We start from the raw sequence: 17215 nt of genomic DNA, 5'->3' as shown, positions 1-17215 counted from the left end.
GCCCTCACACATAGACCTGGGCCGGCCTTTCCCTGTTGTGGTGGGCGAGCCCCAAAAGACCATAGGCTTTTCCCTAGCATCCTGGTCCTTATAAATAATCGCCCAGTTTGTTAGTGGCATTTGCTTCCTTCTTGGAAAGTAGTACGATGTTAGGCTGCAGAGAGTGAATGTAGCAAATGAAGTTAGGAACCAAGCTAGGAAGGCTCGGGGTGGGGGGGCCTGTGCTTTGCTGTGTAGGTAGTGCCTATGGGGCTCAGAGTGCTGGGTCATTTTCATACTCCCAGATGCTGGAAAAGTCAGAGATGCATGCATTCTGCCAAAACAGTAAGGAAAGTTTGGCCAAACATGGAAACAGTTGCCCACCTAAATGGGATTTTTAAAAATATGTCAAAGTGTGCCGGTGACATTGACAGCAGTTTCCTCCCTGAGTTGAGGCAACCTCTATTGGACATGAGTTCTGATACTTAAAGTGTGTTTCCTGTGATATCGGCAGCAGTTTGTCTAGACTGTGCTGCTGCAGGAATAAGGCTGACTCGACTCTACCTCCAGGTGTCATCTGGACCCCCATAGATTTGTAGATGATGGTCACTGTAGGAAGGTGACAGTTCCTAATGTTAGGGTGCTAATAGGCAGTAGTGTTTGGAGAACCAGAGTAGAGATTGACACCCCTCTCCCCACCCCACGGCCGATAAAGCTAGCCTAATGGCTATTAGGTGTCCGGTTGGCAGAGGAGCAAGCACTTCAGGTTGATGGAAGTTGGCAGGGGGTTGAGTGTTTCTAGGATGACGATCTATATATACATAGGGATTTTTATGTGGAATCCCTCATGTAAAATTATATGTCACAGAGGTGACCTAGTGAAGAAATGGGAACACAGAGAGAGGCCCAGGGGGTATCTTTCAGAAAATAAGAGAGGTGGGGCTCCGGCTTTTGTTTTTGTTTTTTAATGTTTGATTATTTGAGAGTGAGCTATTTGGTGAATGGTTCCCAGAAGTGTTCCTACTGCTTGGACAGGAAATGTACCTAGGGATGAACCATGTATTTTTCTGTTTGAAGAAAGCCACTGGGCTGCTGTGTTGCAGAATGTGTCTCTCTAAAAGGTCACAGCTACTTAATTATAGAAGAGTCCTCAGATGGTGACTCACGAATCTTGTTTTGTCACAGTGAAGATGTCTCCTTGCATTTCCAGGTAGTGTTATTCTCTAAGTTCTAATAAGATCGGTATTATGTAGTTTTTTAGGACTACAGGGAAGTATGGTGAATTTGAACAACAGTAAGCCAACTATTATGTTACTGTTATAAAATCAGAGTGTACAGCTGTGCTGGAAGGGGCATCAGAAGAGGATGGAATAGAAACTGCAGAAGTAGAAGGGCAAAGTCACTGCCACTGGTGAATCAAACACCTCTCTGGGTTCTGACACTGTGCCTCCTCCTCAGTGGATCATGGCAGAGTGGGTCCCTGCCCTTGGCTAGGTCCCGTCTGAGTGAATTTAGTTCTTAAGAGAGTTGTGTTTGAGGAAGGTTCCTTTTGTAGAGTGAGAAGGGTCTCCGTTGCATGTTTGTGAGTGTTGAGGCGGGGTGTTCTTGTACAAGCTGTTGCCTTTGATTCACAAAGCATCTCTGACGGGTGTTTGCCCTGCAGAAACGACGCTCAGGACGACAAGTGAAACGCAGAAAATACAACGAGGACCTGGACTTCAAAGTGGTGGATGATGATGGGGAAACAATCGCTGTTCTTGGAGCCGGCCGGACATCCGCCCTCTCGGCCTCTACCCTGGCTTGGCAGGCAGAGGTACGGCCTTGGGATTGGTGTGCTGGCCTCGGCTGCACAGTCATTTGGGCCTACTTGACAGGGTTGTTCTGTGATTCTTTGCTAAAGCTAAGTTAGATCTTTCTATGGCTGCTTCTAACCCTCAGGTGAGTTCCTATTGCACTTAGAATAAAGCCCAGAGCCCCTCACTGTGCCTAGCGGGACCCTCTACTCTCCCTAACTCACCACATTCATTTTTCAGATAGACGACTTTCCCCGTTGCCCTCACCACTCTCTAGCCAAAGACAGGCTCTCTCTCAGTGCCTTGAATTAGCAGTTCTTTCCCACCGAAGGTCTTCGCCTGCAGTGTCCCTTTTGCCTGGAATGTTCACCACCACGTGCTTGACACAGCTGGTCACCGTGTCTGCCCAGAGATACCTTCCCTGTTTCATTTTGAGCAGATTCCTGTCACTCATCCTAATGATTCTCTGTTTCATTCCTGTTTGCTTCCTTCATAGCCCTTCCTGCCACTTGTAATTGTGGCCTGCTTTCTGGTTTCATTTTATACCTTTGTCCTTCCCAGTGGAATGTAAAAGTGTGATACACAGCATGTAGTTGTTCACCGAATGAAAACACACGAGCTAATAGTTCAGTAGTCCGGAACCTGAACTCAACAGAGGTGTAAAGAGCATCCACTGCGAGGCCAGGTCCTAGGACATGAGGATGAGTACGAAGGCACAGTTGCTGCCTGTAAGGAGTTTTACTAGGAGGAAGGGCGTGGCTATGCTAATACTGTGGTAAGTGCAGCCTTAGAAATCTGTGCTGGATGCAGTAGCTCCACGGAAGGAGGAGCAGGGGCTTTAGGGGGTGTTTCCAACGTGAACTAAGCCCCGTAGCCGGAAGGTCCTGCAGGTTGTATGACAAATAGAGGAGCTGGGCTGGGTGCCGGGTCTGAGCTGAGGAGGGGTGGGATGAGCCTTGCGTGGTAGGAAGAGGCACGCACACAGGGCCTTGGCTATCAGCTAAGGTGTTTGGCCTTTGTACGGTAGATGGAAGGAGGGGCGGGGGGCATTGACAGATTCAGGCAGAGAAGCAGGGTGGCCATATTTGCGTTTTAGGAATTTCATTGGCAGCACTATCAAGGAGGAAGAGGGAGCGTTAGGACCCGATACCCCGTGCTAGAAAGGAAGAGGGGTAAATGTTGAAAAGGAGGCGGTCCGTGCCGAGGAGCTCACAGGGAGGAAATCACGGCAAAAGCAGCAGCAGTCCGTGCGTGTGGGCGGGCGTCACGGCAGCAGCCGTCGCTGACTCGGCAGAATTCACGCTCTGCATGTGCAGCTGCAGCACAAATGCCCGTCCTTCCTCCGGGACGCCCGCGTGGCTCCGCGAAGCTGGTGGCACTCCGTTTGTTCACACCGCCTTGCCTCCAGCTTCCATCATTTCACATAGTTTCACATATCCTCTCATTCTGCGCGTGCTTGGAAAGTAGCTGGGGCAGGGGTCATTGTCCCTGTTTTAACAGTAAGAAGCAGGCACAGAACCACCCAGGTAGTGGGGTGACATAGCAGCAGCTGGTCAGTGACTAGCACGTCCAAGTTGCCTTCATGTTCTTTCTGCCAAGGGTTGTCTAGCTAATGAATATGACGCTTAATAGGAATAATGATTTGATGTACTGTCATTGTAGTACTTTTCGGGCAAATAGTTAAGAATAGCCCTTGCAAGACTGCTCTGAGGTGGTAGGATCATATTGCTTTAGAATGGGTTTTCCTTCCTTGAAGGTTTTATGGTTGGTTTGTTAGTTAAAACACCATAAGGGATTTTATTTTCTCCTAGTAGCCATTTAGCCTAACTACCTCAGTAACCGTATTTCAGTTGTTGGTATGACTTCCCGGAACCTGAAGGGCAGCATTAGCTGATCCAACAGAAATAATAATTAAGGAAATTTTATGTATCTTACCCAGACTCTTTTTATCCTCTTAAAGAACATAGCAAAGAGAGAGTTTAGATATGGTGAAATGTAAGACAGAATCTGAATTTGTGTTAATTTGCCTCAAAAATTGTTAACAAAATTTGAGCAGGGAAGAGGCTTAATATGTGTTTTTGGCATTGGTGTTCAGAGAGGCAACCGTGTGGATCTGGCCTCTGTGCCACAGGCCTGGCGCAGCATGCAGGCCAGGTTAGACAGCTTGCAAGGGGTCGAGCAGGTTCAGAGTTAGTGCTCCACGGAGCCCTAGCTGCTGCAGAACCAGATCAACTCCACTTGCATTGTTTTACATATGGGCTTCCTCATGAGGTTTGAACAAAGATTTCTCAGGGTAACACAAAGCTTGAAAGTCAAGGATCTCATCTAGGATTCCAGGCAATCCTTAAAGTGTCCAGTGGCACTGAAAATCGGCTGAAGAGCATGAGGCTTTTCTTTATGTCTTTCTCCTGAGGCCTTTTGGGTGGGTATGTACCTGCTTGCTGGCTTTAGTTTGGTGGGTAGAGAAGGGTGTGGAGTGAGAAGCAAAAGGCCCCGCTGCCACCTCTCTGCATTTCTGCATGGGGTCTTTGTAGCACGCTTAGCCCAATTCTGTGGCTCTTGGCCCCTATCCCAGCCCCAGATTGCAACCTCAGCATTGGTTACCTGGTGGTGAGTGCTAAAAACATCTCTGCACATGATTCACTCTATCTCAAGACTTGCATGTTAGCCCAGCCCTGCTTTGGATTCTGGAGAACCAGTCCCTGACTGGGATAAGGGACTCAGAGGCTGAAAATAAGTTTCCATCCTGACCACAGCTCTGCTGTCTTACTATTTGTCAAACTGATGTCAGTGTCTGGAACACTTTTAAAGTTGTGGCATCTTTACAATGTATAGATTTTTACAGGGCGGTCTGAGTTTTTGCTTTCTGCACTTTGTGTGGTTTGTATGGTACTGCCTTTTAGAAAGAAGGACTTTGATTTGAATGAGGCTTCAACTTAACAGTACCCACTTGTGCCTTGGTCTGTGTCTTTGCAGACTGTCCCCTCTGCTTTGTCAGGCCTCTTCCTGTGCTGTCAGTTGTTATCTCCCAGGAAGCTTTCCCTGCTCCCCTTGAGCTGCAGATACGTGCCCCCTCTCCTCTGTGCACTTCCCCCTCCTGCGCCCTCTAAAATGCTTGTTTTGTGTTTCTTTCTTCTAGGCTGTGAGCCACTTTAGGGTAGAGCTTGTGCCTTTTCTTTGTGTATCTCTTAGCATTTAAGAATTTCAATAAAGTAAAACTTACATTAATTTCCAGGAACTGTTCAGATGAAGACTGACTTATGGCACTTTACATCCTCTGTTTTGTGGTGTTACAACAGTTGTATTTATTCCAAAATCAAGAGTCGGCTGGCTGGAACCTTCGCTGCACTTGTTCAGAGTCTGTGACTGTTCAGATTTGTCGGTGCCCCTGCTATGTACCCTTCTGAATATCATTCATGATTGCTCCCTCAGTCAGACTGTAAACTTTTGTAAAGCAAATGTCACTTTTTAATGTATCTTCATTTTCATTTTCACGTAACGTGTAGTACTTTGTTAGGTAGTAGCTGGCATAACGGTTTGCACTCAGTAGATCATATATGCATTAATATATAGATAGTAAATATGCTTAATACCCATTAAGTACACAGGTATGGTTTTTAACTCCTGGATTAGAAAGACAGGAATGAGATACTATCTTTTTTCAGGCTCTTGTTTTCTCCATTTCTTTGTATGGTTATATTTTTCTCACTGGTGTTCATCTTCCTTCCACTCAAAGCAGGCACTTAAACGGGCAGACAGACCACTTGGCCAAAGTTTCTTGCTGCTGTTTGCATCCCTCTAGCTTTGTACCAGCTTGTGTGATGAGAGCTTAGGTTCCTGTCCACTCGGCCTGAGTGTATGGTTTTGATTCTTCCCATTTCTATGCTGGTTGCAGCCACCACCTCACACCCTGTATCTGTCTTCAGAGTGTCTCCATTATGTTCCTTTTGGTTTCTGCCGAGGCCAGTGCTCACATTATTGCAGTATGTGCCTTATTAGCTGCCTCCTGCAAGTCTCTGTCCTTCCTAATGCATTACCAGACTGATTTTTCCACAGTCCTGGGGAAATTTCTGATATTTCTCAGTGTCCTGCTCAAGGATCTAAGGTGGTTACTTCTTAACTCCTATAGAAGATAAAAACTCCTGCCTGATTTTTCAAAAAGTGTAGCCACACACTACCAGTTTACCCTTACTTATTCCCACTCCTCATTCTGTATACTGCTTCTGCTTTTCTAACAAGGGTTATTTTTGACCCCACATATGTCCTGTTTCCCAAGACACATTCTTTCACCCTTTGGGTGCATTTTGGCTTCCTTCCTGTGTGTCATCCTCTTATGAGCCACCATCTTTAGGGCCCAAATAAAACCTTACCTGTTCTGTCAAAGCCAAACTATTCTTGCTTTCTGCACACTTGTTGGACTTATGGCTACTGTCACACCAATTAGAATTTACCTTGTGACATTTTTAAGAAAAATATGTTTTAATTTTCTTGAATGATTGTAAACCTCTGAAACTAGGCATCTGTTCAGTACTACTTTCTGTACCCTCCATGGTACTTGGTATAAATACTTCCTGATTTAAAAAGTGATTTGTTTCTTGCTAGAGTCTCTCCTTATGGCTGGCTAAATAAACGTAAATCAAGTGGTTGGTTGAAGTTGGCTTTGGTTGATAAATTTTTAAGTTTTCCTTAAGAAAAAATTTTGAATTCTATGAGTCTCTGACATGAAAGTGAATAAATTTAAATGGTCTTTGAAGGATAATTTGAGAAAATTTCAGGCATTTGAGAACAGATGGTTGTTATGGAAGTGTGTTTGGCAAGCAGATTTAGTTTATATCTGTGTGTATCTGTATACACTGAGTGTTTATACACACACGATCATGCTTATACACAATATCTGTTCAGAAAAAAATCCTGATTTTCCAGTTTTCTTCCTACTTTTGATGTGTATTTTGGAAAATGCTACTCCCTTTTCCTTTTATTAGGATAGAGTAAAAAGCTGCTTAGCATTTTCATGATAGCCATTAATTCTTTTAACACTAGTGTTCTTCTCCCATTCTTTAACCGATGCCAAAAGTAAATTGAAATTTTATTTCAAATTCCTTTATTTTTACTTGAAAGTTCTCTATAATGAAGAATGTTTTAAGCCTTCCATCCTTTTAATTGTCAAAGTTAAGTCCTGTGCTTTCTTCATCCTTGTGTTATTGTTTCCTTGGATTTGGTTGGTCCTAGTTAAAAATTTTAAATAACAACCAAAATTGTAATCATCAGAAACCATCTTTTTCTATTCTTCATGGTAGGTGAGAATAAATGTATTTGAGGCAATCTGATAGCTTGAGGAAGAGACAGTTGTTCCTTTTATCATGTGTATACACATATGAATGCTTACTTGCTAGTCTGGGTTACACAGACATGACAGTAGGTAGGAAAGGTGATCAGCAGTTATGAAAGTTTAATGCTGGCTAACAGGTATCTAACTCAGATGTCATTTCATTTTCAATGCCTCTCCTAATTTGCCCAGGCACCCTGGCTTTTGTGGTCCCATAACACTTGCTCTATACTGCTATCATGTGTTGTATTGCAAAATCTCTTAATATTACTTACTCAGAAGTATTTACTGAGCACTACTACATGTCAGTGACTGTTCTCAGTGCTGGAGGTAACATCAAGGAACAAAAGAGATAAAAATCCCTGCGCTCGTGGAGGAACCCTACTGCAAATGCAGCAGTGATCCCTCCCTCCAGACATTTGCCAGATTTTGAACCTATGTGGGATGGGAGGCCAAAGGATTAAGCTCAAAACTTACAAAGGGTAGAAATAAGTAGGGAGAGGCTGGTAATAAACCTGAAAATAAGACAATCGTGTAGTATGTCAGTGGTGGTAAGTGCTATCGGGGGAAGAATCCAGAGTGACGTGGAATTCAGGAATGAGGGTTACTATTTTAAATAGGTCAGTGTCGGCCTCACAAAGGTAACATTGAGCAAAAAACTGAAGGAAGTAAAGGGGTGAGGCAGTCATGTGAGGGAAAAGAGCATTTCAAGCAGAGGGCATAGCCTGTGTGAAATCCCTAAGGTAGGAACGTGCTTGGTATGTGTGAGGAGCAAACACGGAGACCTGAAAGGTAAGAGAGGAGATGGCAGATGCAGGATGGATCTGACAGGGTCTCAAAGGCCTTTGGCAGATCTTCGATTTTACTGAGTTAAAAAGGAGAGCACTTTAAAGCAGGTTAAGGAAAAGAATGACGTAATAAGAAGGGTCGTTCTGAATGTTGTGTTGAGTGAGAATAGCCTAGTGGGGCAGGAGTGAAAGCAGGGAGACTAGTTAGGAGGCAACTGAAGATAATCTGGGTGAGAAATGAAGGTGGTTTAGAGCAGGGTCGAACAGTGGAGGTGGTGAACGGCTGGATTCTGGACATACTTTGAAGGTAGAGCCAACATGATTTCTTGGCTAATCAGATATGGTGTGTGGAGAGAAAAGGGAGGAGTCAAGGATTACACTCAGATTTCTGGTTTAAGCACTTAAAGGGTAATGTTGTGTTTAACTGAGATGGGGGGAAATAGCAGGTAGAAAGGGTAGGGGTAGAAGGTTGGCTAGGAGACTAGGACTTTAATTTGCGTACATTTTAAGTGTGAAATATCTGAGATATTCAAGCGGAAATGGCAAATAACAGTTAGATACATGAGTCTGTAATTAGGGGAGAGGTTTCTGAGTTGAATATATCACTTTGGCAGACATCAGAGCATAGCCAGAATTTAAAACCATGAGACTTGACAAGATCACCAAGAGAATGAGTATAGCTAGAAAAGAGAAGAAAACCCAAAAAGCAGGCCCTAGGTAACTCCAGAAGTAAGAGTTAATGTTGGGGTTTTTCTCTTCCAGATATACTATAGTAGGTCATTGCAGGCCAACACTCACTGTAAGAAAGAAAGAAGCATAAACTGCAAAGAACATTTTTAAAGATGTAGGATAGCAAAAAGAATTAGATGAACTAAAATGCCATACAGTGCAGAGCTGTTTCTTCTCTGGAAACATCCTGCAAATCTGGAAATCGGTTCAGGATCAAGCGTGGCCCAAACAGAGACTATTGTGGGTTGAAACAGAAACCATCTGACCTTGCTGGTGGTTGATTATATGGGGCTGGTGAAAGGATTGGAAACCGAAAGAATCCCCAAAGCCAAGGGGCTTTCCCCAGGAGACTTTGCTGAATGCTGGGGTAGCTCAAGAAGTTCATGGCTCAGCCAGAAGGCCCACTGACATCTCTTAGTGTCCTGGTACTTCGGAGGTAAAATCTCCACAAAGGGATGGGCCTGTTGCAAGAAAACTGACTCTCTCTCTTTTTTTTTTTTTAATTTTATTTTGGTATCATTAATCTACAATTACATGAAGGACATTATGTTTACTAGGCTCTCCCCTTCACCAAGTCCCCCCCACATTTCCATTCACAGTCACTGTCCATCAACATAGTAAGATGCTGTAAAATCACTACTTGTCTTCTCTGTGTTGCACAGCCCTCCCCATGCCCTCCCCACACTATACATGCTAATCGTAATGCCCCCTTTCTTTTTTTTCCCACCCTTATCCCTCCCTTCCCACCCATCCTCCCCAGTCCCTTTCCCTTTGGTAACTATTAGTCCATTCTTGGGTTCTGTGATTCTGCTGCTGTTTTGTTCCTTCAGTTTTCTTTTGTTCTTATACTCCACATATGAGTGAAATCATTTGGTACTTGTCTTTCTTTGCCTGGCTTATTTCACTGAGCATAATACCCTCTAGCTCCATCCATGTTGTTGCGAATGGTAGGATTTGTTTTTTTCTTATGGCTGAGTAATATTCCATTGTGTATATGTACCACATCTTCTTTATCCATTCATCTACTGATGGACATTTAGGTTGCTTCCATATCTTGGCTATTGTAAATAGTGCAGTGATAAACATAGGGGTGCATTTGTCTTTTTCAAACTGGAGTGCTGCATTCTTGGGGTAAATTCCTAGAAGTGGAATTCCTGGGTCAAATGGTATTTCTATTTTGAGCATTTTGAGGAACCTCCATACTGCTTTCCACAATGGTTGAACTAATTTACATTCCCACCAGCAGTGTAGGAGGGTTCCCCTTTCTCCACAGCCTCGCCAACATTTGTTGTTGTTTGTCTTTTGGATGGTAGCCATCCTTACTGGTGTGAGATGATATCTCATTGTGGTTTTAATTTGCATTTCTCTGATGACAAGCGATGTGGAGCATCTTTTCATGTGTCTGTTGGCCATCTGAATTTCTTCTTTAGATAACTGTCTATTCAGCTCCTCTGCCCATTTTTTAATTGGGTTATTTGCTTTTTGTTTGTTGAGGTGTGTGAGCTCTTGATATATTTTGGATGTCAACCCTTTATCGGATCTGTCATTTACAAATATATTCTCCCATACTGTAGGATACCTTTTTGTTCTATTGATGGTGTCCTTTGCTGTACAGAAGCTTTTCAGCTTGATATAGTCCCATTTGTTCATTTTTGCGTTTGTTTCCCTTGCCCAGGGAGATATGTTCAAGAAGAGGTCACTCATATTTATGTCTAAGAGATTTTTGCCTATGTTTTTTTCTAAGAGTTTTATGGTTTCATGACTTACATTCAAGTCTTTGATCCATTTCGAATTTACTTTTGTGTATGGGGTTAGACAATGGTCCAGTTTCATTCTCTTACATGTAACTGTCCAGTTTTGCCAGTACCATCTGTTGAAGAGACTGTCATTTCCCCATTGTATGTCCATGGCCCCTTTATCAAATATTAGTTGACCATATATGTTTGGGTTAATGTTTGGAGTCTCTATTCTGTTAAGACTGACTCTCTCTTAAGAGATATTTTTAACTGGCTTGGGATTAGAGATTTTAGGGCTCAGGAGTAAAAAGACCTGCCAGACTCTCAGGCATGACCTTGGATATCCATGCTTGAGGAGCAGGGTAAAACAAGAGGTGAACTGAGTCTTAACAGTAACCTAGTCTGGACCCATTCAGTCCCTGATTGGACCAAAGATGCCACTCCCTTTCCCCATTTGTCTAAGAGAAAATGGGAAACACTTGTGGTGGAAAATGCTGTTCGAAGCTGCTATGATTCTTTTATCCACAACATCCACCATACAGTAAAAAAACCTACAAGACATTTGAAGAGGCTAGAAAATGTCACTAAAAATCAAGAGAATAAATATACAGATGGAACACACAGTAGAGCCAGGCCCTGGATGATCCAGATATTGTAGTTAGCAGAAAAGAACTGTAGAATAATTGTGATTAATGTGTTAAAGTAGAGGAAAAGATGGGCTAAGTAAGTTTCAAAGTGAAGAATTCTAACAGAGATTTGAATCTATAAAGAGAATCAAATTAATATTCTAGAACTGAAAATTTCAATTTATAAAATTTAGAATACAGTGGATGAGCTTAAAAGCAACATAGATACAGCAGAAGATAAGATTAGTGACTATGAGGACAGATCAATAGAAAATTTTAAAACTGAAGTCCAGAGAGAAAAAAGAATGGCAAGAACACCTGAAACCTGAAAGCATAAGAGACCATTGAGACACAGTGAAAAGGTCTGATTAGATCTGATTGAAGTCCTAGATAGACATAGAAGAGAGATGGGAGCAGAGGACTATTTGCAGATAAAATTGATGGCCGAATCTTACTACACTGATGGACAGTGACTGCAATGGGGTATGGGTGGGGACTTGATAATATGGGTAAATGTATTAACCACATTATTTTTTCATGTGAAACCTTCATAAGAGTGTATATCAATAATACATTAATTTAAAAAAAACATTTAAAAAATCGATGGCCAAGAATTCCCATAAACTGATGGAAGATACCATCCAGTAGATTGTACATCAGGTAACCCCCATGCAGGAAAAATACAAAAAAATAATTCATACCTAGCGCATGTATTAAACTATAGGAAGCCAAAGACTGAAAGAACACCTTAAAAGCCACTAGATAAAAATCAACAGCTAATATTATATTAAATGGTACAATATTGAGTGCTTTCTCCTTGAATTTGGGGGTAAAAATAAGATGCCACTATTTTCATTTATATTCAGAAATATAATAGAAGTCCTAGCTACTGCAATAAGAGGAGAAAGAAAGTTTAAAGATTGGAAAGGAAGAAGTAAGGGTACAATTTGCAGATGACTGTATGTAGGAAATTCAACAAAATCAACAAACCATTAGAATTAATAAATGTAGGTTTCAGCTAAATTGTTGGATAAAGACAGTATACACCCCACCCCACCCCCCAAAAAGGCTCCACCAAAAACCTACTAACTAGCAGCATGAAATCAGGAAAGGAAAATTGTAAAAGGCCATTATTTATCATAGTATCAAAGTATTAGATATCCTGGAATAACTCTCAAGAGGTAAATGAATGCTCTATATGAAAAACATTGATGAAAGACATTCAAAAAGACCTAAATAAATGGAGCAACAATATGACATACATATATATCATATTGTTAAGATGTCTATAATTCAGTCCCACTCAAAATCTAAGCAGATAATTTTTTTGGTGGAAAATGATAATGGAAATGCAAAAGACTGTAATAACCCAGGCAATCTTGAAAAAGAAGTACTAAGTTGGAAGGTTTACTGTAATGCATACTTTGTTATCAAGCTATAGTAATGAAGACACAGTAGTGTTGTCATAAAAACAAATAGACTGGAGCTACAATGCCCAGAAACGGCTGCTCCTCGCCATGTGGCTATTAAGCACTAAAATAGGGCTGGTCTGAATTACAATGTGCTGTAAGTGCAAAGTACACGGTGGATTTTAAAGATTTAGTATGGAGAAAGATGATATAAAATACTTCCTTAATTGATTACATAGTAAAGCAATAATATTTTGGATATATTGGTTTAAATAAACTGTGATTAAATCAATTTCATATGTTTATTTTCCTTTTTTAATGTGGCTGCAAGGAAATTTACAATTATGTGGCCTAATGAGTGACTGTGGTGGCAGTAAAGACCCCTCAACCAGGACACAGAAATCCATAAGACAAAAGATTGATGAGGTGGGCTGTTGGAACTTGGGTTCACGGAAAGTTACATTTACAGATTGAAAAGGCAAACCATAGATTGGTAGGAAATGTTTGTAATCCACATATCTGACAGATGACTTTTATTTAGAACTATATAAAGAACTCTTAAAAATGAAAAACAGAAGAGGGACAATTTTTAAAATAGGCAAATGACTTGAATGGGAGCTTTCACAAAGAGGATACCCACATGTCCAGTAAGCATATGGAAAGGTGCTTAGCATCCTCAGTTTATGCTACACCTCCACCAGAATGGCTAAAATTTTAAAGACTGGCAATATCAAGACAGCTAGGAATCCCATACATTGTGGGTAGGTGTAAAAATTGATATAATCCCTTTGGAAAAAATGTTGAAAATGCCCATTAAAACTAAACATAACCTACCTCATAACATAGCAATTCTACTCCTATGTATGTATCCAAGATAAATGATTGTATCTATACACTAAAAGACATATGATTTATATTAACTTTCCTCAGTAGAATGGATAAATTTTATATAGTATTTATGCAACAAAATACTACACAGTAATACAGAAGAATGAACCACATACTGTATGATTTCATTTACATGAAATTTAATAATAGACAAAACTGTAATTGATGGTGGTAAAGTCTGATTGGTGGTTACTTGTGACCCAGTGGGACACAGGGGTCTTCCAGAATGTCGGAAATGTTGTATAACTTGATCTGGGCAGTAGTTAATACAAGTGTATATGCATGTATGTGAAAATTCTTCAGGTGTACACTTGAGATCTCTGCACATTATATATTCATGCCTCAGTAACTTTTAAAACACTATGTTAGTATGTTTAGTAGACCCTTGGTGATGAAGATTGTAAATATAAATATAAAAGGCACTCAGTAAATAATGTGGAAGAAATGTAGGAAGGAGATGAAGTAGGAAGTTGGTTCATTAATCTAGTTCCCTTAACCTGCACCCATTCCTTAGCTCACTGCTGACTTGCTGTAGTCAGAATCTTTTGGCTACAAGGCTGGCGTAGTGATTTTCACTCCTCAGAGGAAGTCCACCTAGCTTTGGCCCTCTGCTCTTAGCCATCCTGACAGTTTCAGATAGGTCTGAGCGTATGGAGAAGGGAGAGACTTTTTATTCAGGTGACAGAGATTAAGAATAATAACTGTCTCCAGTCTGTGGCCCCAGTGCATTTGGTGTTTTATTTCCTCATGTATTTCCCTCTCTCTCTCTTTTCCTCTTCCTTATTATTTAGCATTCAACAAATACTTAGAGTTGACCCATGAGCAACACAGGTTTGAACTGTGAGAGTCCACTAACATGCAGATTTTTCCAATAAATATATTGGAAAAGTTTTTGGAGATTGGCAACAATTTGAAAAAAACGTTTTCTCTTTTTTATTGTAAGAATACAGTATATAATGCAAAAACCTTCAAAATATGTGTTAATCAACAGTTTATGTTACTGGTAAGGCTTCAGGCCAACAGGAGGCTAATAGTTAAGTTGTTGTGGAGGCAGAAGTTGTATGTGGATTTCTGAGTCTGGCAGCGGGGAGGAGTTTGGTGCCCCAAACCCCAGTGTTCAAGGATCATTGATCACTGACTGTTGACTGGCCTTTTCAAGGCTTGTAGCTACAAAAGTGAATAAAACAAATAAAGCCCCCTGCCCTCAGAAAGTTTATATTATAACAGGAGAAGCTAGGCCACAAACAAAAACTGCCTCTTCCTCCTTTCCTTACTTGTGCATAAAAGTCAAGCAGAACAAATATTTAAACAAAAACAGCAGCTTATTCTGTATTTCCACCCCTTTCGCCTCTTGTGTGGTCAGTTGTCTTCTTGTTGAGCAGTGGGAAAAGATTCTTGTCATTTCAGATTAACTTCAGCATGGCACCTAGAACAATGCCATGTGTCTAGGGAACGTAATAAATATTTGCAACCTTTGGGAGCATCTGTCAATGCCTGCTGATTTCCATACTTCCTTGCTACCATCTGCCCTCATCATCTTTTTTTTTTAACTGTCACTTTTCTGGTAAAAATTTGATTTAAGATTTTAGAAAATGTTTTCTAAAATGATATGGCTTTGGGACAGTTGTGCCCTAGAATGGGTAGGCTGAGGATAGTGACATGCAGAGTAAGTCATCCTTTGAGGAAGTTCTGCTCAGGAACCCAAGTAGCTTTTGAGAAGGCTATTGTGTTCTCTTCATACACTGTTCTAAGTCTCTTATGATCATAAATACTACATCTAGGAAGGTCATGTAGTGCATGTGAAGCCACTGAAATAAAACTGCTTCAGTAAAATCCAAGGAAAGAGCATTAAACACAAGAATGTTCTGAATCAATGCACTGTATTTTAAATTTGTCATTTTTAATGCAGGTTTTTTTTTTAAATCAAGTACCCTGTAGAAAGATATTTAGTGGCGATTAGGAACCTAGAAACGGTGATGAGTGTCTAGGGTAGGAAGGAAGAAATTAACTTGTTTTCAACAGGATTTGTAGTCAAAGGGTGATCAGCGAAAACAGAAAGCCATTTCCAGGTACAGAGGGGAAAGATAGTACAATTTAGCAGAGAGTAATTATACCTTGCATTTCAGAGTACTTACTATCCAAAAAATGTTTTCACGTATCATTTTATTCTCCCAGTAGCCCAGTGAGATACATATTTTTAACTCCTTTTTAAATAAACTTGGGAACTAAGAGGTGTTAATTGACTTGCCCTGAGTAGCAAGTAGCTGTTAGAATTGGGACGTTTTGATTCTAAGACCCCCAATTCCTTTATATCACACCTTTCTGAAAATTTCATGGCAACATGTAAGCAGTTTTGGCAGAGAAGAGAAGTCTTAAGACCAATTTTATTGATGCTAAAGGCTGATCTGAAATAAAGAATCTGAACAGCACAGTAACTTCTCAGAAGCTCACGCGGGAGGGTTGTACCCAGAAGGAGGCTGTTTGCGATCTTTGCTGACTCTGTGGGCTGATACTTTTGGATGAAGCAGTACCTGTTGTAGTATTTCTTACAGGATTGTAGTATTTCTTACAGGATTCTTGGATTCTTGGATTCTGTGGTGCCAGTAGTTTTCATTCTCTTTAACCTCTTTATCCAGGAGCCTCCAGAAGATGACGCTAACATCATCGAGAAGATCCTGGCATCCAAGACTGTCCAAGAGGTGAGTGGCTCATGTCTCTAGCACAGGCTATACCCTCTGTGAAGAGTTTTGGCTAGAGAACCTGGGGATGGTCACTATTGGCTGGAATGAGAGGTCGGCAAGAACACTAGCTGGCTGGCCAATACCTACTTTTACCCCCACAGGAGATTTTAGAACATAAAATTCCTAAATATTTGGGTATGGTCCAAACTGATTTTTCCCTCCACAGAGATCCTAGGAAAAGGTATTTATCCCTTGGTTGGTGGGGCCCATTGGAAGTCATCAGAGGGATGAAAGAAGAAGAGGTGGAAAAGGAGTCCTAATGAAAACAATGTGGGATTTTTTTCTTTAGATAGCTCAGGACCATTGTAGGGCTCCTTTAGAGAACATTCCTGGAGTGAAAGAGTATATTGGTACTGATGAGGGCGTAGTTTCATCTTTACTTCAAGTATTGATGACAGTAAACTTCCTTACTTCTAGAGGGAACACCCCTGGTGTTCCAGGGGGATGGTCGGGGGGACGCCAGAGGGACATGTTTTCATTTTCACAGCAGGCTCAGGTCCTGCCTGCTCTCAGAGCCCTGCGCCAGTTGGGGTTTATCAGCTGAAGGCTGCCCACCCTGAATGTTGGCTGGACACCAGTAGGATCATTTCTTTACCTCACAGCTAGTTGTGTAATCAGCCATAAGGAAATCCACCCAATAGCCGTCAGAAAAAGACCTGAGAAAATGAAAGTTTCCTTGAGAAATCTGTACTAAAACCAGGCAGAAATGTCAATTTACTGTTTTCTTTTGGTACATAGGGTGCTCTGTGGGGATCTGGGCTGTTAACTGCTTGCTGTTGGTTACAGGTTCAGCCAGGAGAGCCCCCATTCGACTTGGAGCTCTTCTACGTTAAGTATAGAAATTTGTACGTCTGTTTAATGTATCATTTGTTTTTTTATTTTATATGAGTAAAATTTACTTTCCCTGATAACATTGTCTGCTGTATTTTCCAAGAATGGCCCCTAAGGCATGACTGCAGGTCTCAATTGACTCAAGTTCACCTTAGGCAGTAATGTGCTCAACTTTGGCTGCACACGGAGTCCCTGGGAGAGCTTTTTAAAACCACTGAAGCCCTTGTTCCACTCAAGACCAGTTGTCTCAGGCTCTGGGAGTAGGTCCCAAGGATTGGTGTTTTTAAAAAACTCCCAATGCAATTCTCATTTGCATCCAGGGTAGAAAAACCACTGTCCTATAGCTTATACTTTTTTTCCCTCTCGCAT

The 17215-nt window shown here is 41.4% G+C and overlaps 1 protein-coding gene across 3 annotated transcripts in view; it reads left to right on the top strand.

Annotated features, from left to right (window-relative positions):
* Window positions 1-17215, top strand: part of CHD6 (chromodomain helicase DNA binding protein 6) — a 191231-nt gene that overhangs the window by 80976 nt on the left and 93040 nt on the right. For all 3 annotated transcript variants that reach the window (XM_036902261.2, XM_036902264.2, XM_057503003.1), the window contains exons 5-7: window positions 1643-1792; window positions 15911-15973; window positions 16802-16860. In XM_036902261.2, coding sequence (XP_036758156.2) covers window positions 1643-1792; window positions 15911-15973; window positions 16802-16860 — 272 coding nt within the window. The remainder of the gene's footprint in view (window positions 1-1642; window positions 1793-15910; window positions 15974-16801; window positions 16861-17215) is intronic.

The sequence above is a fragment of the Manis pentadactyla genome, chromosome 5 (assembly GCF_030020395.1).
Source record: "Manis pentadactyla isolate mManPen7 chromosome 5, mManPen7.hap1, whole genome shotgun sequence".
In the NCBI taxonomy this organism is placed as follows: domain Eukaryota; kingdom Metazoa; phylum Chordata; class Mammalia; order Pholidota; family Manidae; genus Manis; species Manis pentadactyla.
The sequence above is the reverse complement of the archived record's forward strand: the minus strand, read 5'-3'. Positions and strand labels throughout refer to the sequence as shown.